A 27,808-nucleotide genomic window follows, 5' to 3' on the forward strand; every position below is an offset into this window, starting at 1 on the left:
AAATTTAAATTCGAGTCATCGTGTAGCTGAATTATTGGGACTATGGTAAATTTCTGATTGTCTCCTCTACGTGAGTTTTTTAAAAATACAAGAAAAAAGCCAACAGTGATTTTCTAGAGTCACTTTTAAAGTTTAAAAACCAGGCATGTTCTTTGTGAAGTGTTCATGCATTTCCAAAGTGGATAAGAAACGGGACTTATGGGACTGGAAGTCCACAGAGCGTGGAGAGGCTTCTTGATGCAGTGTGGCCACCAGAGAAGAGCAAGGAGGGGACCTGACACCCGGAGAAAGAGCAGCCAAGAGACCCGAGAGGAGCAGGTGAGATGCGCAGGGAGAAGCAGGGGCGCCGCCTCCCTGCCACTCCCTTGGGCGGCCCTGCCTACACCGTCACCATGATCTGGTCCAGAGGTTTGCGCTTGAGGTCAGGCACTGTGGCCACCTTGCTGGGGTACCCCACGGGGAGCAGCATCAGCAGCTTTTCATGTGCGGGGCGGCCCAGGAGCACCCTCAGTCGAGGGCCACAGTTGAGAGGAGTGGTAGTGACAGTCACCAGACCTGCGTTCTAAAATAAGAGGACAAGAAAGCATTTTAAAGTCCGCAGACAGAATGACTGCTCTCCCTTCTAACCTGGGGACCTTCTTGTCCCGTTTATACCTGCTCTTCCTATCATTTCCCTGAAGCTGGGCAGCAAAGAGGCTGAGAGCTCAGGTAATGGTATCGTGAACCTCCCTGCCCCCACCAATCTCCCCATCCCCTCCCTTCTTTTTAACCAAGCCGTGGGAAGCTTCTGGAAGAAGAAAAATACTATTATTTTTCATTGATGCTTAAGAAATAGGAATGGTTATTTTACAGAAAAATACTGTAGGAATACATTATAGTAAAGGAAAGGCAAAAACCACAGGGAGTTCCTTTTAGCTAAGTGATTGGTCTGTGTCCTGGTACAAGAACCAAATGATAAGAGCAGTCCACCAAAGCAGTGTACTAGCCCAAATGTGACATAATTTTCCTACTAAATATTCCTTTTTTTTTTTTTTTTTTTTTTTTTTTTTTTTTTTGTTGAGACAAGGTGTGGCTCTATCGCTCAGGCTGGAGTGCAGTGGCATGATCTCAGCTCACTGTAACTTCTGCCTCCCAGGCTCAAGCTATTCTCCCACCTCAGCCTCCTGAGTAGCTGGGACTACAGGCATGCACCACCATGCCTGGCTATATTTTGTATTTATTTGTAGAGACGGGGTTTTGCCATATTGCCCAGGTTTGTCTGAAACACCTGAGTTTAAGTGATCTGCCTGTCTCGGCCTCCCAAAGTGCTGGGATTACAAGTGTGAACCACAATACCTGGACAATTTTCCTGCTAAATATTCTTTCCTGAACTCCAGTGATCCGCCTGGAATCTATGATTTATTATCAATAACTCTAATATTGGCATTTGAACCATATATATATATGAACCCATATATACGTGAACCCATATGTGTGTGTATATATATCTATCTACACATGCACATATGCACATATATGAATCTAGAGTGACTTGATATAGTTTCTTGCTGAAGGTCTTTTATACAACATCATTATATACCTTGATTAACAAAGATTTCACAATACCTGAGAGACTGTTCTCAAGAATACATGCATCATAAAACCTAACTGATTTCTTCTTTCTGTCATTAGCTCTACTTTATCATGGTGTTTCTTCTCCTTGATCATATCTTCACATAGTATTTGAACTTGGAATGGATAAATCTTAAACTTTTTTGAGAAAATAATTACACCTTAATTTGGTGTCATTTTATATTTTGGTCCTTTTCAAGGCATAGCTTTTACTCCATACTTAATTTTGTATGTCTCTAGCAGTAGAAACCTGCAGATACACAGACCATATTAAACAATTCCTCTTACTAATATTATTAATGTTAAGTTGACTTCTATTATTGTTTTATCTTTCACTCTCTCGATGTGAGTACTTTGGTCTTATTATAGGTCAGGATTTTTTAAACTGGAATCCTCAGACCCCCAAAGGGCCAAAGATTGAATTTGGCAGGTCCATGAACTTGAATTTGAAAAACAAAGTCTTTATATTCACTAACATCTAACTGAAATTTAGCAGTTTCTTCCTTTGTAAATGTAGGCAGCAAACCTCAGTAGTGTTAGCAATATCTATGACTTTATCACCAATGAAATCCAGTTATTTTCATATCATTTTACTGTTGTTATAGATATTTTAGAATATCATTACATTCATCACTACTTTAAAATTATAGAGCTACTACTAGCTCTTGGTATTTAATATATTAATAAAGGCTTGTATATTTTATTCTAAACGACAACCACCACGGCAAGCTCCTATGACTACAGAGCCAACCATGGGAGCAGAGCTTCCCCACCCAGTAAAATGCTGACACCTGTTGATGGGGGACTCAGTGGCCAAGGGGTACCCCATCGACCTCTTTCCAAGCCTCCAAATAACAAACATCTAAGTAAAAGCAATGAGGAGCTTCCAGACACTTCCCCCTCACTGCCCCTTTCCAGCTTTTCCAATCAGATCACCACCTCTAAACCTGACCAGGAAGTTCTGGAAGCTGCCTCTATAAGACATGCATGGCGCGCTTATTGGACCCAGTCACCGTACTGGAGACAGGGGCTTCATGGAGACTTTTTTCCTCCATCACTAATCATAACCTACTCTCGGGATTATGCCTTATGAAAGCTAGGGGGCAGCAAACTCAATGGCAAAGTGAAAAAGACTGCCCGCTGCAGAGGCACCCGGGCAGCCTTGTGAGCTGAGCTTACTGCTGGCTTTGCTGCTTCTTCCAGGACCCTCAATCAGGTAGCGGTGCCCTGCAGTCTGACGCCGCATGGTGATTCCATTATTTACCTGCTTACAGATTCAGGAAGGAAATCAATGCCAGCTCCTTCAGGATAATTTTTCCAATAACCTAAAACACATTTCAATGACTACATTTTGGGAGGTGTTATTCAACATACATACTTTTCTTTGAGATAGTGAAGAAGCTCTTTTTTTTTTTTTTTTTTTTTGGAATCCATTGTCTCTTAAAAGTGTGATTACTTGCTCTTGCTCTTATAATCTCGTTTTCTACGTTTATTTTATGGGTTTACCATCTCTCTCTATCCCCTACCCAGCCCCCAGTGTCTGCTAGAATATACACTTCATCAGACAAACTATCCCCCGTGGCTCCCAGGAACTGCCACATAGAAGGAGCTCAGAGGCCGGCATGGTGGCTCACACCTGTAATCCCAGTACTTCGGGAGCCTGAGAAGAGTGAATCACTGGAGCTCGAGAACAGTGAATCACTGGAGCTCAGGAGTTGAGACTAGCCTAGGCAATATGGCAAAACCCCATCTATACAAAAAAATGTAAAAATCAGCCAGGCATGGTGGTGAATGCCTGTAGTCCCAACTATTCAGGAGACTGAGGTGGGAGGATCACTTGAGCCCAGGAGGTCAAGGCTGCAGTGAGCTGTGATAGCGCCACTGCACTCCAGCCTGAGTGACAGAATGAGACCCTGTCTCAGAACAAAACAAAAAGGAGCTCAGAAAATATTTGTTGAGTGAATGCGTTGTTGAGTGAATGCATGAACAGTTTGAAAACTATACAGCAATCCTGCTCCATTTCATGTTAGCACTGCTCTCGTTCCTATGCAGATGGAATTTTTGAAAAGCATGTGACCATCTTCCTAATGCCATGCAATACAAACTTCTCAGAAAGGGGGCTCTATGAAGAGCCCTTCTCATGGCTTTTTAGTCATTCCATCTTCTCTAAGAGCAACAGTAAACGTATCCAGGGAGTTAGCCTCTGTGACTTTTAGGCTCCAAAGTTCTTCATGTGTGTCTGCCAAAACCCTTGAAACTTCATGTTGTTACAGATGACGGCAAACACACCCCTAATTTTTCTAACCTTGAAATGCTATGATAAGTGAACTCCCAACTTGTTGAACCATCGTACTCACCAGTCCAGGTTTCCAGAATCAGTTCTCACATCAGAGTTACCTCACTTAGGAATTCTACTTTAGATTAAAAAACAATTTCCAAATGTCCCTGAATTGAAAACTCAGCTGAAATGTTCTAATAAGGCCACCCTTTAACCCTTGATGTCCCAACATACCTGCAAGGCAGCTAGCAGGATGCCACAAGCAATGGAAACGCTGATCTCATTGTAGTAGTGGACTTTTTTCTTGCCATTTGCAGCAAAACCATGTACTTGTTTGAAAATGAGAATCAAAATAGGGGCAGTATCCAAGTACTCTTTAATCCAGTTGGTTCTGTGAAGAGAAAAGAGATTCAGGAGAATATTTGCCCATATTTTTTGTTCTCTTTTACTACCTTAGCTTCTTTATGATAAAAATAAAAACCTATTTACTCATCTTTTATATTTAAATTGAACAGCTACAGAATTTTTATTTTTGTCTCATTCCTCTTTTTCTGACCAGGATCATTCAATTTCATAAACATGTCTTAGTAAGTGCCTAGTATGGCAAGACATATGAAATGCTGAAAGATACAAGGGCAGGTCCTATTACCCAGTATGCACTGGGTCAAAATTCAGCCAGGGAGAAGGCAAGGATGGCAGTGAGGTTTAGCCAAAATCACAAAATCACAGGTGGGCAGATGGCAATGCTGTTCACCCAGTTACAGAAAAAAGGAAGGGAACTTCTGCGGGAGAGGGAGATCATTCACGTGAGGTATAAATGCAGAGCTGAATTTTTGTTTTCCAGCTCAGAATATCTCTTTCTTGATTTCATTACCCTGGCCCACACATTTTGGCAGAAGTTTTATTCTAGCACAGATAGTCAAAAAGGACAGAGAGTCATATAATCCCATATATTGGGATTTTACCTTAGGATATCTTATGTCATTCATTAGTAAGAGACAATCACCATTCATTTCATTTCTAGCCTGATTATGCTTCCTCGTTCCGAAGCACACGAAACTCATTTGTGTATTTCTCCATTGTTCCCCTTATACTATGAACGTCTGTATGTTACACTTTCAAAGCTACTTAACTGTACTTCAACCAGCTTAGTTACATTTGACTATTGTCATTTCTTTTCTCCCTACAAAGAGGGAAAATGGTAATGTTTTAGAAGATCTGCACTGGAGCTGGACTGTCTTGGCCACTGGGCAAGCTACTTGGCCTCCCATGGAACTGTTACCTTCTCTGTAAAATGTACTCTTGTGTACCCAATCCCTATGGTTATTGCAAGGGTGAAAATAGTTAAAATACATAAAGTGGTTTTTAATAAAGCCAAGCATCAGAATTTTAAATCATGGAAATATCAACACAGAGGAGCCACTTGTAATCCACTTTCCTGACTCACTCGATGAACCAACACTCTCCATTCCCTCCATAGAGCACGCGGACTGTGACTTCGATGCCCGGAGCAGACCCCGAGGGCTGCATTTGTTGAGGGACCACAGTGAAACTACTTACACTGAATTCCCCTCCACTTTTTTCCTGGAGTTGAGGAAGCCAAAAAGTTACTAAGGCCTCACAGATAACTACACTTGTGCTAAACTTGTCCTAAAACTAAAACCTGCTTAGTAAAATGATTGGGAAGACCTGATCACTTTAGCAAAATGTAATTTGCTTCATGCAAGATCTTCAGAAGAATTTCGCCATTTTATGTTCAGATGGGTGAAAAGTGAAGTAATTCCTCAATTATTTACTAAGCAAATAATTGAGTCAGAGCCTATTTACCAAACACTCACATGGCGATATGGGAGTGAGCTCTGTCTTAACTTCCATAATTCCTCCCAGAGGCAGAATCAAGCTTATCTACACTTACAACAAAGCCAGGACATGGTGGTGGTGGTGATTTTATTTTAAGAAGCCAAGGCGAACATCCCCAATTCCACCACTGTTTGTACCTCAGTTTCTTGAGATCTGTGACCCAGCGATGTCCCATCCTTTTCATATAGTTGATCTCCTCTTCCTCCTCAATGATCTTTCGAATCTTGTGCTTCACATCTGGGTCCTTCACAACCACGAAGGTCCAGGGCTCTGTGTGGGCCCCACTTGGGGCTGTTCCTGTCACCCATTCCATTAAAATCAGAAATTAAAACTGCAGGAAAGTGTGAGGCTGCTAATTAAGGAGAGGCTCATCCCTGTAGTCCAAGCACTTTGGGAGGCTGGAGCTGGAGAATTAAAACATTTTTGCACTTTTTTTTTTTTAAACTAGCAGAGTGTGCTGGTGTGTGCCTGTAGTCCCAGCTGCTTGGGAGGCAGAGGTGGGAGGATCGCTTGAGCTCAGGAGGCAGTGAGTCATGATTGCACCACTGCACCCTAGCCTGGCAACGGGGTGACATCCTATCTCTTAAAAAAATTTTTTTCTAAGGATAAAGATAATAATTCATACTTGGCCGGGCGCAGTGGCTCATGCCTGTAATCCCAGCACTTTGGGAGGCCGAGGTGGGTGGATCACCTGAGGTCAGGAGTTCAAAACCAGCCTGGCCAACATGGTGAAACCCCGTCTCTAGTAAAAATAGAAAAATTAGCCGGGTGTGGTGGTGGGCGCCTGTAATCCCATCTACTTGGGAGGCTGAGACAGGAGAATTGTTTGAACCTGGGAGGCAGAGGTTGCCGTGAGCTAAGATCATCCCATTGTACTCCAGCCTGGGCAACAAGAGTGAAACTCTGTCTCAAAAAAATAAATAAATAAAAATAATTCATACTTGCTCAAAATGAAGTTAATCTGGAAAACAAATGCCTGGCAGGGAACCCTGTCATGCTGCTGCCAAGTTCATTTTGTTCAGCGTCAGGTCAACTGATCAATGATCAAACTCTGCAGTTACAGGGTTATGGGAACTCCACCTCTGCTTCTTTAATTATGTGGCAGAAAATGTCCCCAAGTAACTGCACCATGACCACTAAGGAAAGAAACTCAGAGGGGAAATTTTGACAGCCAGAGTTCTCCAGACTGTTGTTTCTTTTGGTATTCTTGAAAAAAAAATAATAAAGTTGTGAAGGTTATTAAAGAAGGCAAAATGTATACGGTAAGATGGTTTTTAAAACACTCCTCAAAAGGCAACTTAGTTATACAGTGTTTGGTCCCTATATCAAAGCTATTAGTGTGGCACTGTGAGGTTTATCCTTGGGGACACACGACAGTTGGGGAAATTCTTTTTTTTTTTTTTTTTTTTTATGGAGTCTCAGTCTGCCACCAGGCTGGAGTACAGTGTCACTTATCTCGGCTCAGTGCAGCTTCCGCCTCCCGGGTTCAAGCAGTTCTCCTGCAAGCGATTCTCCTGCCTCAGCCTCCCGAGTAGCTGGGACTACAGGTGCCCGCCACCACATGCAGTAGAGACGGGGTTTCACCATTTTGGCCAGGTTGGTTTTGATCTCTTGACCTCGTGATCCGCCTGCCTCGGCCTCCCAAAGTGCTGGGATTACAGGCGTGAGCCACCAGGCCCAGCCCAGTTGGAGAACTCTTAGACATGGGTACTCAATAAGCACAACCATGTGTCATTCTACTCCCAAGGAGACTTCAGGAACTCTCAGCCCACACCTTGATCAGTTCCAGTGTCCCAGGGCAAAGCTTCACAGTGTATCACCTTTGTCCAAGGAGCCTCAGTTCCCTGTGGGATTCCGGTGAGAGTAGGGGCCAGCTTCTGATCTGGGTGTCGTCCCTCGGCCCTAGAGATGGCCCACTGTTCCCAGGGGGAGACCACAGTGACTCACAGGTGAGATATTTCAGAAGCAACTCTTCCTTCCTTCCCAATGGATAGTTTAATCCACCGATGGAGGGAGGAAGGGCTGCAGACTCTTGGTGGGGTTCTTGCTTGCCACACACCACTCCCAACACTATAAGTCACAACTGGCTTGGGAAATGCAAGTCAAAAGCTAAACATGAGGCCCCAATTTCTGCACAGAGTGATTCCAGTTAACTTTGTACCCATTTTATTTGTTTAGTAAATATTTGTATCTCTAAACACAAGAAATAAAGTTTTCCCTAATGTTTTTAGTTGTGTCAAATTCACCTTCGCAGCATATGTGTACATACACATATACAAATACAGATTCAGGTAAAGGTGAAATTTAGTAACTGCTGTTAGTTAGACTAAGGACTCAACAATCTAATGTGTTTGTATTTCTAACCGAAGTAAAGTATTTTATTCTTGCTTCCTTTCACGTTGGACAATAGATTAACAATGAGCACGTGAAAATTTTTGCAAATAAACTTAAATGTGGTTTATGTAAGAATAAGACTCCAATCACAGGAGATTCTCAAGTAGTGAGATTTCTCTTATTTCTCCTCCCCATTTTCTGTAGTTCTTATTTTATTTTCCTCAGTGGAAATATTAATTTACATTAAAGTGGGTTTTTTCTTTCTTTGATTTACTTTGCAAATTTACGTAAGTAAATTTTGCTAGTTAATGAGAATACTGGACTATAGCATCACGGTGTGTAATATAAGAAATTTGCTTCCAAAGAAAACAAATATAACTGAGTATGCAAGTGTGTGTGTGTCTGGTGTGTTTTAAGGGGAGGGAAAGAAAGAAGCTGTATCTTCTCCAATATATTAATATAATGATGTGATCAGAAATCTTGGTTTTTAATTAAAAGATTATGAACTGAATAATTGCAGAAGTTTTGAATTATTGTCACATCTGCTTCCAAGAAGCTTGTAATAGTCAAAATGTGGAAAGTAGAAGTCATTGTGTTTCTGGCAGTCACTCAGCACTTGGGTAAGACTTTATAGATAAGCATATCACTCTAGGCTTTATTCACTATGTTTAAACTTTGACATTTTTCCATTGTTGGAGTCACACTAGTAAAGTGGCTAACATTTCCAAAAACCCCATATGCAAGTACAGACCTGCCGTTCTGATGACATTATCAATGACTTCCATTGGAACTTGCTCATTACTTATGAACCTGACTGACCGTCTCTTGTTGAGAAGTTCATAAAATTCCTGAGACCTCTTAACCATTTCCTTCTCAGGATAGTGTGTATGAGGGAAGGGGATGTGTTCAACACTTTCTTCTGATTCTTGCCATTCATCAGCATCTGCAAATAAGAACAAGAAAGGTAACAAACTAAATGATCTCTTGGTCATAAGGTGACCACTGGGGACAAGAAGATAAAGTTCTCAAATGTGTAAGATTATGAACTAAAAAAAATACAATAAAATAAAAAAGAATAGATTTACAGAATCCTTACCACTGATCTTGGCTATCCTTAAAACTCCAGCTGGGTGCAATGGCTCACACGTGTATTCCCAGCTGCTCTGGAGACTGAGATGAGAGGGTCGCTTGAGCCCAGGAGTTCAAGGCTGCAGTGAGCTATCATCACACCACTGCACTCTAACCTGGGCAATGGAAAGACACCCAGTCTCTTTTTTTTTAAAAAAAAAAAAAAAGAAAAGAAAGAAAGAAAAAGAAAAGTCCAGGCGTGGTGACTTATGCCTGTAATCCTAGCATTTTGGGAGGCCAAGGCAGGCGGATCACTTGAGGTTGGGCGTTAGAGACCAACCTGGTCAACATGGTGAAACCCCATCTCTACTAAAAATACAAAACTTAGCCAGGTGTTGTGGTGAACACCTGTAATCCCAGCTACTTGGGAGGCTGAGGCACAAGAATCGCTTGAACCTGGGAGGCAGAGGTTGCAGTGAGCCAAGATTGCACCACTACACTCCAGCCTGGGTGACAAAGTGAGACTCCATCTCAAAAAAAAAAATAAATAAATAAGAAAAATAAAAAGAAAAGAAAAAAGAAGCAAAAACTCCAGACTAATTATAAATCAAGAAAAGAAAAATTTTACCTACAAAAAGATGAGGAATTCAAATTTCTGTTAATGATGGACTAGGTTATTTGAAACAATCTCCCATCAGCTGAAAACCACTCAGATCTCTAAATAAAGTTCTTTTCTTTATTTAGAAAAATAAGTCTTTTTTGAAATCATTGAGCCTACAACATAGCAATAAATTTGCAGGCCAAAGTGAAGAGAAAATTTGAACTCACACAGGTAAATAAGCGCAGAAGGTACTTTTTTTTCCCTACTGTATTTGCCAATCCCCACACATTTGAATTCCATTTTTATATCTGCAGGGATCAAGGGTGACAGATATCAAAGCCCAGGCCCACACAGAATGTGAAGTCTAATAAGCTAGGACCCCAAAACTACATCCAAAGGGGAAGTATGAATCATAAATAAATTATTCCTCAAGGGTTTACATCAGTGTGATGAGTCTTGCTTCAAACTTGAACTTGGAATAAACTTATCCTGTCTGAAAGTACAGGACTAGTTGTCTAGCAGAAGCAAATGCCAATATACAAATAATTTTAAGTATAATCATCAGCAACCCACCAAATGCAATCAGGCACATAAAGAAGAAAACATCTTGGACAAGAAACAGCAGAATCCATTTTTTTAAAAAATAAAGTCAGATGCCCAAAGACTCCAAATACTGGAATTATCAGACTCAGAAGATAAAACAACCTATATTTAGAGAAAAAAGACAAACTTATATAAATCCGTATGTAGGGTACATGAAAGAATAAAAGAAAAAAAATTAAAAAGAAGAAAAACCAAAAACAACAGCAAAAATAAAGAATAAAAGTTAATATAAACAATCTGAAAAAACAGAAAACTTCTGGAATTGGAAAATAATAGAATTAAGAACTTAAATGGATGGTTAACTAGCAGGTTAGACTAGCTACAGAAAAATTGAAAAACTGAGAGATAAGTCAGAAGAAAACACTTAGAATGGGGCAAGGAGAGGCAAAAAGATAGAAAATACAGAAGAAAGGGCAAGAAAAAATGGAGCAGAGTGAAGAGTGAGAATGTCTAATATACATATGATCATTTTATTCAAAGAGAATGTGGTGGAGGCAATATTTGAAAAGATGGAATCTGAGATTTTCACGGAACTCATGAAAAATACCAGATCTACAGATTCAAGAGGGCTGGGGCTGGTAAGTTGTTTTTTGTTTTTGTTTTTGTTTTTGTTTTTGTTTTTGTTTTTTTACAAGAACGTTTTTCTTTCTCTTCTTTTAAAATTAGAAATGGGGTTTTGCTATGTTGCCAGGCTGGACTCAAACTCCTGGCCTCAAGGGTTCCTCCAGCCTCAGCCTCCTGAGTAGCTGGGAGTACAGATGTGCACTATAGCACCTGACTATTTTTAATGACATTAAACACAGCTGCTACAAAGGGGAAAATGTGATTAAAAAGAAGACACCAAACTTCAGTTTCATAATTGATCCTGACAACAAAAAAAGTAAATCAGGGGCTACATTAGATGCAAAACTACAAGTTATTTCAGGCTTCTTGCCTACAGGTAAGCTATGTAAATAGCATACTTTTACTCTGAGGCCTAGTAAATTCAAAGAGTTATTTTAAAAAAACTATACATTTTACAATAAAATATAAAGATATTGAAAGCAACCAGAGGGAAAAAAAAGTTACCTCGGGAAGAACACAGAAATAACTGAATTTTTAACCAAGGCAAGAATAGCTGCACTGAATAGAAATGAATTAAATGTTCCCGATAAAGGCCAATGATTATTTTAAGTCCAAGTATGTTGTTTATAAGTGACACACCTAAAACATAAGCATATAGAAAGGTTGAAAGTCATACCATGTATCACATAACTATATTAGTTGAAAAAAATTAAGGCAAAAAGCATTGTTGATAATAAAAACGGTCTGTTTATAATAACACAATTTAATTTGCTGAGAAAACATAATTTTAAATATGTATGCAATTACATTACACGACCTCAAGACAGACTTTTAAGAAGAAATGTAAAAATCCACAATACAGTGAAAGATCTTAACACATCTCTCTCAGTAACGATTGAATAAGCAGAAGAAAAAAATCAGTAAGGATACAGAAAATTTTAACAAGGTAATTGACAAAGATGACCAAATAGACTTATATAGGACACTGCACCAAACAACTACAGAACATACATTCTTTTTAAGCAGACTTATTGGACCAGAAAATAACTCTCAACATATTTTAATGGCCCAATAGCTAATGATCTCTAACTGTAATGCAACTAAACTAGTAACAAAAAGATAACTTAAAAAAACAAACAAAATACCTTTATGAAAATTAGAAAATATTTCCAAATTAAAATATGACATTATTATGTATTGAAAAATCTATGCAATAACATTAAAATATTATATTTAGAGGGAGATTCCAAGCCTCACATACATACATTAGATAGGAACAAACCCTAAAAATTAATGAATTAAAGATCAATTTCAAGAAGTTAGAAAAAATACCCAAATAAAACCAAAGATGGAGAAAGAAGCAAATATTAAATATGACATATTAAGGAAAACAACAGCAAACATCCAATAGGGAGAAACATCAAAACCAAAGCCGGTTCTCTGTTGAAACTGATTAAATTGGCAATCCTCTGGCAAGATTGATCAAGAAAAAGAGAAAGCACAAATAACAAATTTCAGGAATGAAAAAGGAGGCATCACTATAGATGTTACTGTCATTTAACAAACAGTATGAGAATATTTATTATACCAATATATTTTAGAAAATTTATATAAAATAGACCAATTTCTTCAAAATATAACCTGCCAAAACTAACTTCAAAATAGAAAAACTGAAAAGTCTGCTGACTATTAAATAAGCTGAGTTAGTAAGCAAAGATTTTCCTAAAAGAGAAAGCAACTTTACATTCGGATAGCTTCATGAAGGAGTTCTACCAAACTTTCAGAGATAATACTGCTAAATTCTCAAACTCTTCCCAACATTAGAAAAAGAGTAAACATCCTCTAACTCATTTTATGGAATGACCACAACCTGGATACCAAACGTAAGTAGGGCATTAAGAGAACAAAAAACTACAGGCTCAGTTTTCTCACAAACACGATACAAAAATCCTAAACAAAATACGAATAACAGAATTCAGCAATTTGTTGAAAAAATACATCTTGAGCAAGTTGGAGTTATCCCAGGAATAAGAGGTTAATTTAACATTAGGAAAACAATCTTTTTTTTTTTGGTCACATTAAAAAGCTGAAGAACATAAACCACAAAAATCATTACAATGCAGAAAAGATGTTTGATAAAACTTGACATTTATCTCTTAGTAAATTTGGAGAAAGGAACTTTCTTAATCTCATAGTCTAATTATGGGGGGGAAATCCCCACCACATCCAACTATGGTAATGATGAATTGTCTAACTATGAGGGGAAAATCCCCACCACATCCAGCTATGGTAATGCTGAATCTTTGAAACCCTTCCATCAGAGATTGAGAACAATAGGATGTTGAATGTTCTCACCACAACTCTAAATATGAAATATTAATTTTTAAAGCTTTTAGAAGAGAATATAAGAGAATGTCTTCACGACCTTGGAGTGGAGAAGAAACAAGACATAAAAAGATTAAACGTAAGAAAAGAACTGTTACATTTAACTACATAAAATTTCTCATTACATCTGCCTGCTTTTGCCACTTCTTCTGTTTTCCCCATTACCCTCCTGTTCAGAGAGTTCTGCAAGCTCATTATAAGTAGTTCAAGATCTTAGAGAAGATAAAGGTGCAACAGAAGGGTCAATCACTGAAGCTAAAAATGATAAAACTTAGGAGAAACAAAATGAGCCCACAGAAGATAAGAAGGATGATGTGTCTAGTGCACTAAAAGCTTCACCAAGGGCAGACCCTGTTATCTTATTTTAGAAGAAGATTTTCCAGTAAATAACATTGTGAAATTCAAGATAGTTTCTACAAACAAGGGTTCTGAAGACTGTATTGTCAAATTCCCAGATACTACATTTCAGTATTCTCAAAATTGTTTGTTATATATCCAAAATTTCACAGCTCTTCTGAATACTGTTTCTTCATTTCACTTAAGCTCATGAAAAGACATACTTCTGAACTACAAAGATGTCAACAGAAAAAAAATTCTAAGATGCTGTCTTCAAACACTCAAAATTATTGAGGGGAAAATGTTTGGATGGCAAAAAAAAAAAAAAAAAAAAGATATTCCTTGCTTATCTTAGGCTGGTCTTGGGCTTCCAGTTGTTGTTGAGTTTTATCAATTCCTAGAACCTAGGAGGCAAAATATACCAAAATGAGGCCAGTACAGAAAGTAAACCTCAGTATTTCAAAACAGAATGAATTGCTGTGAGTTGGAATTTTTTCAGTGAAATTTGAATCACATAAAGAAAGCTTCACTGAGAAGGCTACCCACAGAGCAAACACTGAAATGTTGGGATCTAATGAGTAGACGGTTCTTTTACACAATAATTCAGTCTTTAATAAGTCTTTAATAAGTCTTATTCAGTCTTTAATAAGCCTGCCCTAGTATTTTTCAGCCTGATGGGAATGGGTGCAGAGAAGCAATATCACCACAGAAAGCAACTCCTACTTAGATAAGAACAGACCATCAGTCTGCCATCATATTGCTGAAAATGATCAGCACTCACTTTCCTAAAGTAACAAATTTAAGGGCTTTTAAACCATTACAATGTATATATGTGCATGTGTTTGTGTTCTACCTGAATCATAATTGTACTACCTAAACTGTGTCTTTAGGAAACTGAATATAATGTTGTTACACATCTTCCTCATTGACAACCTCCCCAAAACCCAATTATATGTGCTTGATATGATGTGTATCGCATGCCTTGAGCTGTGTGATGGAAGACAATAACTTGTTACTTTTTCCTTTTAGTAGATACAAATACACTTTGAGGGTTTTTTGGGGGGGAGGGTTTTTAAAAATATTATTATTATTATTTTAGAGACATGGTCTCATTATGTTGTGCGGGCCTCAAACTGCTGGACTCAAGCAATCCTCGCACCTCAGCCTCCCAAAGTGCTGGGATTACAGGCATGAGCCACTGCAACCAACCATAAATCCATTTTAATCTCATTGATTAGCTGATGCAGCTGTGGTTATAGTTGTTGCAATTGTGGTTGTGGCATCTATTAAAGGATTTCCACTTTTAGTAGTGGTTAATTAGAGAATTTTGATGGATGCTGTAAGCTAGAAAAACAAAAACAAACTGAAATGCTTTGTAAAATATATTTTAAAACATTTTCTTATATGCATTGGAATGCTCATCTGTTACCGTAGGAAATGACAGTCAAAGTCTAGCTGAAGGTTAGTACCACAGAGGTAGACCCACGTTCAAACGCCCAGAGTATTATATATTTTCCAATTACCAAGAAACAGCTGTGAGGTTGATCTGAGATAAAGGATGATGACAAAAGTCAAAATCCCAGGTCCACCCAGGGCTGGGAGTTTGACAGCCCCTACACTTTAAGCTGGGACGCTGAAGGTCTGCAGTCTCACAGTAAGGGGGAGTTTAAAATAAACCAGCGCTGATATGTGCTTGCAGCCTAAGACAATATCATCTGAGTGATCCAGGGAACCACAGGCTTTCACCTTAGGTTAAAGTCATCCCAGAGTATTAGTGTCACACCATGTAAGCACAAAAGTGAATTTTCCCTGGAAATAAGTACCAATATCCTAGACCTCACAAAGTTTTTATAAGTAATTTTCCAAAAGAATGACTAGCAAACAATGAAAAATAACAATGTATTTAAGAAAACACAAAGTCATGAATAAGAACCATTAAAAAACTATGGGCATCAGAAACAGACCAACAATGACTTATGATACTGGAGTTATCAGCCACAGGTCATGAAACAACTATGCTCACTATGTCCAAAGAAGTACAAGACACATGACTTTGGTAGAAAAAAAGTGACAGCAAATTTGAAAAAAGAACTAAAAGGATCCTCTAGAAACAAAAATGAAAACAAATCTAAATGAAACATTTAATTAATAGGTTTAACATCAAAGTAGGCATAGCTGAAGAGGAAATGAATCAATAGAAAGATAGTTTCTTCTTACCTATCCAAAATGTAGCATGGAAAGAGAAAGATAGAAAACATAGGTGAGAATGTAAAAGACATCAGAGGATACAGTGAGAAGGTCTAACCATTTAACTCGAGTCCTGAAAGGAGAAGAGAGAGAGGGAATGGGCCAGAGGCAATATCTGAAAAGGCAATGGCTGAAATTTTTCCAAAATTGTTGAAAAATACAAATCCGAGATTTTAGAACTCAGTATTGTCTAGTAAAATTGGATAGAGGGGTACCCTACATGTCTCTACTTAGGTTCTCCAAGAAGTTGACTCTGAGACTGAGTCTAGTGTGTGGAACGTTTATAGGAATTATCTTTGGGATTAAAACCTATGGAAGGGAGAGGAAAGAAACAGATTGGGCAGAAGAAGCCAAGCTGCAATGCAAATTGAGAGATGGCCTCAACCACAGCAAGGACTATTTTGAAACTAAAAGTACCCATCAGAGTTGTCTCAGATTAGGCCATAATGGCTGGGTCTTTATACAACCACTGCAATCAGTCATCAGATGTGGGCCATCCTGGGAGAGATGGGATCTCAGGAGAGATAGCTGTCTACAGCAGAGGCCATCCCTGGAAGAGGCCAACAGTACCCCCAGCAGTAGAGGCAGCAAATCCTTCCTCAAGGGGCGTTCTGTGTGGTACATCATCAGGCCCTTCACACCCTTCACACCATGACTCTGCAATTCCATGCATGCACCAGAAAAATCCATGCGCATATGTACAAAACTAGTATTAAAATGTTTACAGAAATAGTTTATAATAGTCCTAAACTAGAAATAGACCAAATGTTCGTCAACAGTAGAATAAATTGTGATATAGTCATATAATAGAATACTATACAATAGTGAAAATGAATGAGCCTCAGTTACATGCCCAACCTGCTTAGCATTATATTTGACTCTTACAAATATAAAACAGCAAGTCAAAATAATATAAACAGTATAATTTTAATGTTTAGGAATGTTTAGTTGTGTAAGAGTGATGCAACTACGAAGAAAAGCAAATAAATAATTTCCATAACATTCAAAATAGTAGTTACTTCTGCTGGGGAGAGAAAAGGTTGTGACTAGGGAATGACATATGGGTGTTTATGAAATGTTGGATGTGTATATTTCTTATCCTAAGTGATAATTGTGTAAGGTTTTGCTTAATAACTATTTGTTAAGCTGTTCATCTGTGTTTTATACACTTCTTCAGTAAGTACATTTCACAATTAAGAGTTTTTTCAATGAGAAGAAGGCCATAGAGATTAATTACCAGAGGAATCAAGAATAGGTCAACTGTCCAGAACTTTTAAACAAAACTTCTATAAAAGGACAAAAGATGCTTACATTTTATCAATGCAGCAAAAGTTCAAGTTCAGCAAAAGTAGGTAAAGTCTAGATACAGTGGAAACTTAGATCCTTAGAGATGAATTTCTTGCCATGTTACCATTTTTCTAAGTACGATAGCAAAACCAATATTTTTAAATTCCTGTTTCATATTGAAAATGTCAATGCTTTCAAGAAAGATTTAGAGTTTAAAACAATGAGTAAGAACTTAAAAGTGTAAACAAAACTGGCCATAGGTACTTTTGCCTTCTGAGCAAAGTAGCATCATTTGTGGAAAATAAATTGCTCACTTCCCCTAGCCAAGCTGATGAGGAAAGAAGATAGTGTAAAATTGTAAACCTCTGATGATTTTCCTGTACTGCCATATCCCTGGATTCCATGGACCACGCTTTTTCAGAGCACAGGCATGAGTCTTAGAGGAAGAGGAGCTGAGCATGATCAAGTGAGGGGAACAGAGTTCAGGGAGTGGAGCCCAAAGGGAGACCTACGACAGTGGTTCAAAAGACCTTTAGAAGAAAGAAGGGCTCCCTCACATGCTAACATGCCGTGTGAGAAGTTGGGAAGTGAGGGACCAAAGAAACAAAGAGAAACAAAGGTTGATTTCCACAGATAAATTGGTGTGAGGTGGAAGAAGAAAACACATAGAGGAAATCAGGAGTCCATGGGGCATGAACCTCAGAGCCAGAGGTGACTCCATGGACCCAGGTTCTGTGGGGACTCTCAAATCCTTGAGAGGGAATTGGCCTCCTCAAAGCATGTAGGACTGAGGATTCAGCCTTTTTTAAATCTTATTTTTAGTTTATTTATTTTTTCTAAATAGGATGAGCTCAGCTGACCCCTAGGTTATGTAAGTATTATACATAAGCTAAAAGAACAAAGCATGAAAAAGCAATGCAAGTCCTAAAGTTGATCTGTTTTAAATTAGTGGAACTAAACAACTTTCTTTTTTTAGACATCTGCTCAGGAAATGCCAATAGCAATGATTTTGCAATGGTTGTTGTTGTGGTAGTGGTAGTTGTGGTGTTTTAGGGAGAGAAGGGTGGTACAGTGGAATAAAAGTCTCTGGTGCTTATGATTAGTTGGGAAAAACAAGTTTTCGGGTTATAATTATACATTTGCAAAACATACTATGTATAATGCAAATTACATTTAGTAAAGCTCTCAAAATCTTCCTGGAAGATGGAAATATACAATTCATTCAACAAGGTTTTTATTGAGCCTTTGATATATATTAGTGAACAAGATAGATGTGACTTTTATACCATAGGGGTGAAGAGGGAAAGCTCCCCCTTCACTCTCTGAAGGTTCACTGGAAACAAATTGACAAAAGACAGATTAATAGGAGAAAAAGCCATACAAAATTATTCTAACATGCATAGCATGGGACAATAGCAAGAGAATGATCACTCAATAACCTAGTGGGGTCCAAATGCTTATACACCCTTCTTTATAGAGGAAGAGGAGATGGGAGGTGTAGGAGTAATGCATTTCAGGGGGAATGAATGGACCCGATGATCAGATGATGTATAGTCAATAATTCCCTTTGGGAATTGAATGGGACCTGAGAACAAACAATGGTTTATGACAAAGTTTGTCTGGGAAACTTAGGGAGGAAGCTTCTTTTTATATTTCTCTAGCAGGGACGGTTTGGGCCTGTTTAGAAGAAAGTAGGTGTGATGGGGGAGTGGTAATAAACATCTATCAGCTTTCTAACAATCAGTCCTAATGAAATGCCAATGTCATCAATGTCACAGTGACAAGCCTGAACTTTATCAAGGTGTGAATAAAGACTTTCAACACCAATGATACTTTCGACACCATTTAAGATGAAGTCTGGCAGCCTCTGTAGTTAATAAGTGGTATATAAGCAAATGCATGAAATGCTTCCTTAACTGTTTGAAAGGTAAGTTACTAACTCTTAGGACCCATTCAGCACTTGTAAAAACTAAAAGTGGTCTATATGCATGACTTGGCAGTTTCTGCAGCTTCTAGAGTCCAAGGCAGACTCTCTTAATTAGCAGAAGGAAGCAAACTGTTGCCTCATTATCAGTGCCAGCCATTTGATCAGGGAATGGTCAAACAAATGGTCCTCATCACCTCCTGATGGGATTGTCCTGAGTGCACTCCTGGAAAAGTGTACAGCCGGGCTGCCATTCCTGGAGCCTTTCACAGGGCAGAAGGTCTATACTATGGCTGGCGAATGAGACCAGCAGGGCCAGGCTAGGAGCTCAGTGAGCTTCCACTTCTCCCCTTCCCTTGAACTCCTGACTGCTCCCGAGGAATGTGGCCCTCACCCAGAGGCAAGAGAGCAGGCTGTGTAAACTCCTTTGTTTCCCTGCCTTCACTCTAGAGCAGTCAAGCCACCAGGGATTCAAACTCTAAGGTCCACATAGTGCAAAGTAAATGTGTACTATTATGGCCTGGTTTTTGAATGTAAATCTTGTGCTGCCACACTTGGGGCTTGCTATTGATGCCAACAGTAACTTGCCTTGTGTCATTGCACTGGGGGTCTGCAAACAATTCCCTAAAATACTGACACTTGGCATTTGATCTGGTGAACTAAAGAAGCACCTCCAGGTCTCCCTCTGACCTGCCTGGTCTCTGGTCTCTCTGATCCTTTTTCCTGAGGCACTGAGAGAGACGCTTTCTGGAATTTCCCAATCTGACTAAGGACATTTCTTTCCAAAAGAAATGTAATTGGGATGGGCCCAGTGGCTCATGCCTATAATCCCAGCACTTTGGGAGGCTGAGGTAGGAGGATTACTTGAGCCTAGGAGTTCGAGACCAGCCTGGGCAACATAGAGAGACCTCGTCTTTACAAAAAGTCTAAAAATTAGGCATGGTGGTGTGTGCCCATAGTCCTAGCTACTCAACAGGCTAAGGTGGGAGGATAGCTTGAGACTAGGAGTTTGAGGCTTCAGTAAGCTATGATCATGCCACTGCACTCCAGCCTGGGCAACAAAGCAATACCGCACATATTAAGAAAAGGAACAAAGGAGATGAAGAAATGTAATTGTCTTCAGACCCCCTGCCTAGGAATCCAGGCAGACAGAGATAACCTGGGGGACTTTACCTGCATAATGAGAAGACTTTTGTTCACAGTGAAGTTCCACCCTCGCCTTCCCACTACTTCTCATAAGCTCGAGGAACTTCATCCCAAAGCATTTTTCTTTGGACCCATTCATTTCCCCTGAAAATCATTTACTCCTATGCACCCCCACCATCCCCTCATCCCCTATGGAGAAGGATATATAAGCATCTGGACCCCACTGGGTATTGGGTAACCATTGTCCTGGGATTCCCCAGTGCTTATACATGTTAAATAAATTTGTATGTCTTTTCTTCTATTAATCTGTCTCTTATCAGTTCATTTTCAGTGAACTTTCAGAGGGCAGAGGAGAAACTTCTTTTCATATTTCACTAGCAGGAACAGTTTTGGCCCAAACTGTATAATTTTAGTTAGAAGGAAGCAGATATGAAGAGGGAGTGCTAATACACACGATCAGCTTTCTAGCTATCAATCCCTTGGTCCCTACAATCGCTTTAATGCTAAGGAATCCTTTAATTGTGCCATAAGTAGGTTTAGCCAGCCAAGTAATTCTAGGTCACTTCTATCATTTCACATTTAACATGGAGGTGTTTTTCTGGTTGTGTCTCCAAATGCATTGCTTTAGTGTTTTTACAGTTCTACGACACAGTCTTTGCAAATAGGCCACTATTTTCTAATTAAGAAACCAAGGACAATTTGTCACATCATCCTTGTTCCCTTCTTGCAATTTTGGGAGCCTTGAGGAGTAATGTTACAAAGGAAGAGGGTGATGCAGATTTTGAAGGTGAGGATGGGAGTCACTTCAGGGCTCAGCACCTGCCCCGACAATGCCTCTTTCCTAGCTGCTTCACCATTACTCTGCTCTCTACCTGGGCCTCTCAGTCATCCCGCTTTCTGTGAGGCCGTCCTCATAGGGCTAACAAGAATTGTAGATAGAAGTACAGTTATAATCAACATTCATCAGGCTGCTTTGACCCACTTCCTTGTTCTGAAAGTCTCATAGCACTAGTAGATACTGACCTTTTGCATCCCCACTGTTCCTACACATAGAATTTCTGACATTAGAATCACAAGGCTTTTGTTTGAGATAGATAAGATCTCTCTATCAGCATCATAAGGCTTTTGTTTTAAAATTACTTAAAATGTTTTTCAAATCATGAATTCCAGTAATAGCTGATGCCAACCAGTTTGAAGACTCCCATGATGAAGTGGAATCAGCATGAGAATACAGATTCTTCATCTCCCTGTCCCATGACTTCACCCTGCACTCTGACCAATCAATGACCACCACACTTTGACCCACTCCAAAACCCTAAAAAATCCTAGCTCCAAATTCCTCAGGGAAATGGATTTAAGCTTTCCTCCTGCCTCCTCATTCAGTAGCCTTATGATTAAACCTCTTTCTCTGTTGCAACCTGGTGTCTCAATGTATTGACTTGCTGTGTGCATCGAGCAACAGAACTATTAAGGTGACACCTGGCTGCTGTATAGATGGATTATTTCATTAGTAGCACTGAGGTGGGCGGGGATTGAGAAGGCTGAAGGGTGCCCAGACAGAGAAACCTTGAATCGGGCAATGCTCTCCTAAAGTCAATGGGGTTCAGAAAATATTACCCCAAAGCATGCCAACTTCAGAGCAAGAAGAGCTTTCTTTCCTGAAGTAGGTCATAAAACCTAGGAAGGATTTTCTGACCCTCCCCTGAGGCAGGTCATATATTCCCCATGTAAGAGGTGCCCATCCAGAGGAAAGGAGCATCCTCATCTCTGAAGACGTTAGGGACACAGAGAAAAATCTGAACATATAGATACTACAAAGTGATATGTTTTGGCTGTGTCCCTACCCAAATCTCATCTTGAATTGTAGCTCCCATAATTCCCATGTGTTGTGGGAGGGACCTAGTGGGAGAGAATTGAATCATGGGGGCAGTTTCCCCCATACTGTTCTTGTGGTAGTGAATAAGTCTCAGGAGACCTGATGGTTTTATAAGGGGAAGCCCCTTTTGCTTGATTCTCATTCCCTCTTTGCCTGCCACCATGTAAGCCAAGCTTTTCACCTTCTACCACGATTGTGAGGCATCTCTAGCCACATAGAACTGTGAGTCCATTAAATCTTTTTCTTTATAAATTACTGAGTCTCAGGTATGTCTTTATCAGCAGTCTGAAAACAGACTAATACACTAAGTTTCCCTAGTTTATTGCCATTAGATCTCATTAGACCATAGCCCCTCTGTCCTCTTGTATATCTCCACGACTGTTCACTTTTCACCAAACCTAGCATGAAAACACACAGGTTTAACTGTTTCTTTGGGTCTTCATTTCCCTATGAAGTCTCCTGTATCACATGAAACTTATGCTAAATAAACATTTACACTTTCTGTTAATCTGTCTTTTGTTACAGGGGCCTCAGCCATGAACCTAGATTAGATAGAGAAAAAGGTATTTTTATCCTTGTCTCCAAAGCAATGGAGTGAAGTTGACAGGATTTGTTCTTCTGAGTCCCTTTATCTCTTTCGGTACCCCAATGTCCTTTGCTGTCCTTAACTTTCCCCTAGTAGGAACCAACCCAGACTTGATCTCAAGAACAATATCTTCATTCAAGTCCTTTTCCTTTCCTACTCTTCTCTCATCTAAACTTGCCTGTCTCTTGTTCTAAAAGCTTAAGGTCTTACAGGAGTCTATCAAACCAACCTCTTAAATTAGTCATGTCAAAGTATTAATGTCTGGGTGTGTCCAAGACAAAGCTGATTGTGTTGCTTCCCATAGTAAAAGACAACTATGCTGATCAAGCACGACTCTCTGAGCAGAGTAGAATGCTGACTTAGTATAGAATTTTTGGCAGTGGTGTGCTAGTAAGCCAACTCTTTGCAGGGTGGAAGAGAGAAAGCACTGATTTATAGCACTTGCCAGTATCCATGATGTAAATAATCACACCATGGCCTGACTTCAAGCCACTAATGATTTAACAAAAAAAACTCCTAAATATTTAACAATTGGTCCTTGCTAATCCCCAGACACTAGCCCTAGTACGCTACTTGGTTGGGAAGCATGAAGTTCAGGAACTGGTGGACTTTCAGGGGTGCGAGTGACACATCATTTGTAGGATCAGTGTCATTTGGTTGAGACTCTTGACACTCAGAGGAGCTGGCCCTGGGAATGAGTCCATCCCTGGTTGGCTGACTTTCAGAAGCATGAGGCTGACACTGATTGGTTAGCTTGCCAAGTTTATTCTGAAATGAGTTGTCATTGATCCACTGCTCAGGCTTGGAACCAGTTCTGAAAGCTACTTGTTATTATGGGCACATAACAATCTGTTTCTCAAGTTTGTAGGAACTTTTGTTCTCAAGTGTTACCCACATGGGATAAAAAATTAACTCAGGCCTTTCTTAGAAAAGACTGGACAAGATGGGTCACTTATTATTCAGTGAGTGACTTCAATTAGAATAATAGCTTTTGGATGGCCAATGAAGCTAAGTACAGAAGAATCCCCCACTAACATTAAAACAGATTCATCTTAATGAGATGTATTTCTTTTTTCTTCTTTTCCCATTTCTATGAACTTCTATGATTCTGGGCCTAACTAGAGGATTTGCGGGTAGGATTTTCAATTCATTTTATTGGGACAATCTGAGATTTATTTCTTTGAGATAAACTTTAGCAACTCTTCTTTCTTGGACCCTAACTGGAGACAAACAAGGTATTAACAGGACACCAAGCTTGGCTCGTTTGCAGAGGAAGACTATACTTTACATCTAATCAGCATGGACACACAATGTTCTCTCACCACCCCCCAACCCACCCACCCACACACATGTCTAATAAGCATGGACATACAATGTTCCCTCACCACCCCCCAACCCACCCACACACAATGTCTGATAAGCATGGACACACAGCGTTCCCTCACCACTCACCACTCACCCAACCCACCCACACACAATGTCTAATAAGCATGGACACACCATGTTCCTTCACCACTCCCCACCCCCCCAACACACATACACATGTCTAATAAGCATGGACACACAATGTTCCATCTCCATCCCCCCACCCCACCCCTACACACAGATGCCAATTCCCTGACCTGTGAACATGGGGTAGGAATTATTTGTGAATCAGAGATGCAGGAGGTTAGATTGGTACCCATATTTTTCTTAACTCACGCTAGAATGTCCTACAATACTTATTTTACCATTTAGTGTCTTGTTAATATTAAAAATGGCTTGAATCTAGTATCTATTTCCCGTCAACAACACCATCTCCATGTTTCTTAAGTAAAGGAGTCCGTTCTCTTCTCCAGTTAGCTCCTTCTCAATCCCTTCTGGACCTAGAGTAAGATCCCCACGTAGATCATGTCCACCACCCTGTGACTGAGAGCAGGGACTTGGGGGCTGAGAAGCCTGGGTTTAAGCATTGGTTCTCACAGGCCACCTGTATGACCTTAGCATGCACCACTTATGTAAACAACATAAGAGATGAGGAGTAAATCATTTCATCTTCATGACAATACACTGAGGTAGGCACTATTAGAATCCCCATACAAAAGATCTGTGGATGCCACACTCAGGGCATTCTTTGCCCCAGCTGCTAAGGAGGACACTAAGGTTGTCCCTTTCATTCCTCTGCATAAAGATAAGAGAAGGATGAGGATGGAAGGGAACAGAGAATGAAGAGACAAAGCACTTTGCAAAAGTAAGTGATCAGGCAGAGAGCCAGAGAATGGCCCTCCAGTTCTGCTCAATGTTTCCAGCCTCCAGGCCCAGCCCCAGGACCTGACCCTCAACAGTCTGCCCAAGCTCTCTTGTGTCCTCAGACTTCTTGGGTCTTCAAATCCAGTGGCCTTTCCTCAATGCACACTCTTTCTGGTCTCTCATTTAATGTTTGTCCCTGCTGGTTATCTCCTGCCTCCTCCATTCTAGGTCATTTTCCCAGGGGAGAGGCAGCCCATCAAACAGCTATATGTCTGGACCCTGGAGCCAGACTGCTTGGGTCCTGTGTCTGCAATCACCTTCCTGGGCTTACGCTATTGGAGCCTCAGTTTCCTTATCTATAATATGGGGATTCTAATAGTGCCTACCTATTAGAATCATTGTACTGTCATGAAGTTGTACTGTCATGAAGATGAAACAATTTACTACACAAAAAAATGTGACTCTGATTGCATAAAGTAAGTGCTATTAATATATAAGGGCTTGTTACTGTTGTGATCCCAGAGCTCCCTTTCCCACAGCTTTTCCCTTTCTCTAGTACATTTCTCTTCCACAGTTCCTCTTAACTGCACGTGTCCCCCAAGTTCTATACTCACCCTTCTCTCTAGCAATTCTCTCTTTGTGGATTCATTAGTTGCCCAGGTTCCAAGTATCTTCCCCATACTGGTGACTCTCCAGTCAGTATCTGTGCCCTGGGCCCCTAACCTAGACCGCTCTCTCCCTTTTCTGCTCAGGTGTGTCACTGTCATCTGAAATAAAACATGTCCTTGATGGAACTCAACATCTTCCCCTTTAAGCTGGATCCTCATTCCCTCACCCACTTATAATAGCTTCCAGCTTCCAACTCTCCCTCTCTCCACCTTTTCCCAATATCCAATTTATTAGCAAACCCTGTTGCTCTTCCATTAACTTCACTCTGATCCACCCCTTCCACTGCATTCCCACTGCCCCCACCATCCGGGCCATCCTTACTAGCACAAACCATTACCCAGCTTCACAGCAGATGTCCCCTGGATTAAAAGTGCTTCTCTGCTGGGTAGAACTGATGTTCTGAGTGGAAGAGCTTTCAATGTAGGAGAGCAAGAGGCAGCCCTGCTGAGGGGCTAGGATCCTGTGCGGTGCATTCAGCACTACAGGCTCCTAGCACTGAGGGCCAGCTGGACACCCTGTGCCCCGGAACTGAGATTAGGATACACACTCACGCACACATACTCTTACAAACACACGCATACACACACACACTCATGCATGCTCACACACATTAATGCACGCACACATATACATGCACACGCACACTCACACTCATCCACACTTTCATGTACACACACTCACACATGCACATTAATGAACACTCACATGCACACTTACACACACACACATGCACACACACATACACTCTTATGCACACACACACTGCATGCACACACACATGCACATTCATGAACACATACACACACACACTCACATGTCCAGATAGACTCTGTTTGGGAATAGGGGCATCATTAGCCCAGCTGAAGATCACGGATCCTCTTCCAAATCAAACCCATCCCAGACAAAGCTTCTCAAACACTGGTGGCTCAAGCCTCTTCCACCGTCTCTCCCTTCCTACCTGCCTCCTTCATCACCTCTTCTTCTCAAGGTGGCCATAACCCTCCCACCCTCAACTCTCTACTTCCATTCTTACCCCTTCCCTCCGCCCTCGATTCTCTACTTCCTCTCTTACCCCGACCCCAGGCCTCCCGGTGCTCCTGCTTCTTCTGCCCCTTGTTGCCTGACAGGCCTCCCAGCACTTGCTATTTGTACCCTATTCATCCTCTCAGCCCAGTTTGTCCTTTCCCTGACTGCACTGTCAAACCCCCAGGCCTGCTCTAAACACCTTAGAATCAGTTCCACCGGGTCTGTCTCTTTGTTACTCTCTCCGATTCTCGTGTATCATCTTGGCAGCTGAATTGGACATTCAGTGTGTTGAGGACAAAGGCCACCCCAGTCCTTCATTTCCAGGGCCTGGCACAGGGAAAGGTGGCAGCCTCCTAGGTGATGACACTTGGTAGATTTCAAAGTTCCTGATCAAAACCTGGCCACTTAGACCCTGCCCACTGCCAGCCTGGGATGAATCCCTGCAGAAAGATTTTAGCAACCAGAACAGAATTGGAGCCGGGGAAAACTTCAGCCTCTCAACAGCGTTTTCACTGAGTATCCAAAATAAAAAAGGGTTGGTCCCAGCAGGTGACAAGCTCATCGCTGGAGATAGATGATCTGTCTGTGCCAGGCACCGATTCATTAGCAGAATAGAGGTTGATGCTGAAGCTGGCCTGTGTGTGTTTATTCCTCTCCATAAGCCCTGCCATTGACTCACACTCATCATCGACACATACGACAGCGAAGCTAAGCAGCATAGCTGGTATATTTACCTTCTTCTGCTTGGTGCAGGTCACTGCTGTCTTTTAAGTCTTCATCCACCCAGGGGCGAGCCTCAGCTATGGCTCTAGGCTCCCCCTTCTTTTTCTCCATGTGTCTATCAGCATTTTTAAAGATCCACACAACCAAAATGCAGAGACTGGCTACCAAGATGGGAGTCACGAAAAACATGGCCCGGAGTCTGATGCCACGAGCATGCACACTTCCTACACCGGTTTTAAAACACAGAGACAGGCGTGGAGAATGTCAGGAGATGGAAGGAATGCAGAGAGAGGTGTGCCAGGGAAGGAACAAAGTGCAGAACTCTTCAACTCTATGAGGACTTTGCAAAGGAGCAAAGATCACAGTCACATGTGTGGGGTGTTGTGGCTTTGGTCATGCCCCAGTGCATTCACTTTTTAAAAGTAGGTACTCTATCAATATATTCTTAGACAACA

General features: G+C 40.6%; 1 protein-coding gene across 2 annotated transcripts; it reads right to left on the reverse strand.

Annotated features, from left to right (window-relative positions):
• Positions 1 to 379: 379 nt before the first annotated feature.
• On the reverse strand, positions 380 to 27,808 carry IYD (iodotyrosine deiodinase). 2 transcript variants are annotated; one of them, XM_008007557.3, is made up of 5 exons: positions 27,365 to 27,808; positions 8,835 to 9,026; positions 5,887 to 6,046; positions 4,124 to 4,280; positions 2,880 to 2,936 (listed from the first exon to the last, which is right to left on the reverse strand). In XM_008007557.3, exons 1-5 carry the CDS (start codon positions 27,540 to 27,542, stop codon positions 2,880 to 2,882), a joined length of 744 nt encoding a protein of 247 aa, XP_008005748.2. In that variant the 5' UTR covers positions 27,543 to 27,808. The 2 variants fall into 2 exon arrangements, with proteins under 2 accessions (XP_037857041.1, XP_008005748.2); XM_038001113.2 differs by lacking the exons at positions 2,880 to 2,936; positions 27,365 to 27,808 and adding an exon at positions 380 to 562 and having other exon boundaries at positions 8,903 to 9,026.

The sequence above is a fragment of the Chlorocebus sabaeus genome, chromosome 13, assembly GCF_047675955.1.
Source record: "Chlorocebus sabaeus isolate Y175 chromosome 13, mChlSab1.0.hap1, whole genome shotgun sequence".
NCBI classification, from domain to species: domain Eukaryota; kingdom Metazoa; phylum Chordata; class Mammalia; order Primates; family Cercopithecidae; genus Chlorocebus; species Chlorocebus sabaeus.

Bases quoted from the DNA above. Each gene is read 5' to 3' on its own strand.
- IYD (XM_008007557.3), bottom strand. From the start codon at position 27,542: ATGTTTTTCGTGACTCCCATCTTGGTAGCCAGTCTCTGCATTTTGGTT. The intron at 9,027-27,364 runs GTAAATATACCA...TCTTATTTGCAG, and splicing joins CCTGCACCAAGCAGAAGAAG to ATGCTGATGAATGGCAAGAA. The intron at 4,281-5,886 runs GTACAAACAGTG...TTCTCTTCACAG, and splicing joins ACAGATCTCAAGAAACTGAG to AACCAACTGGATTAAAGAGT.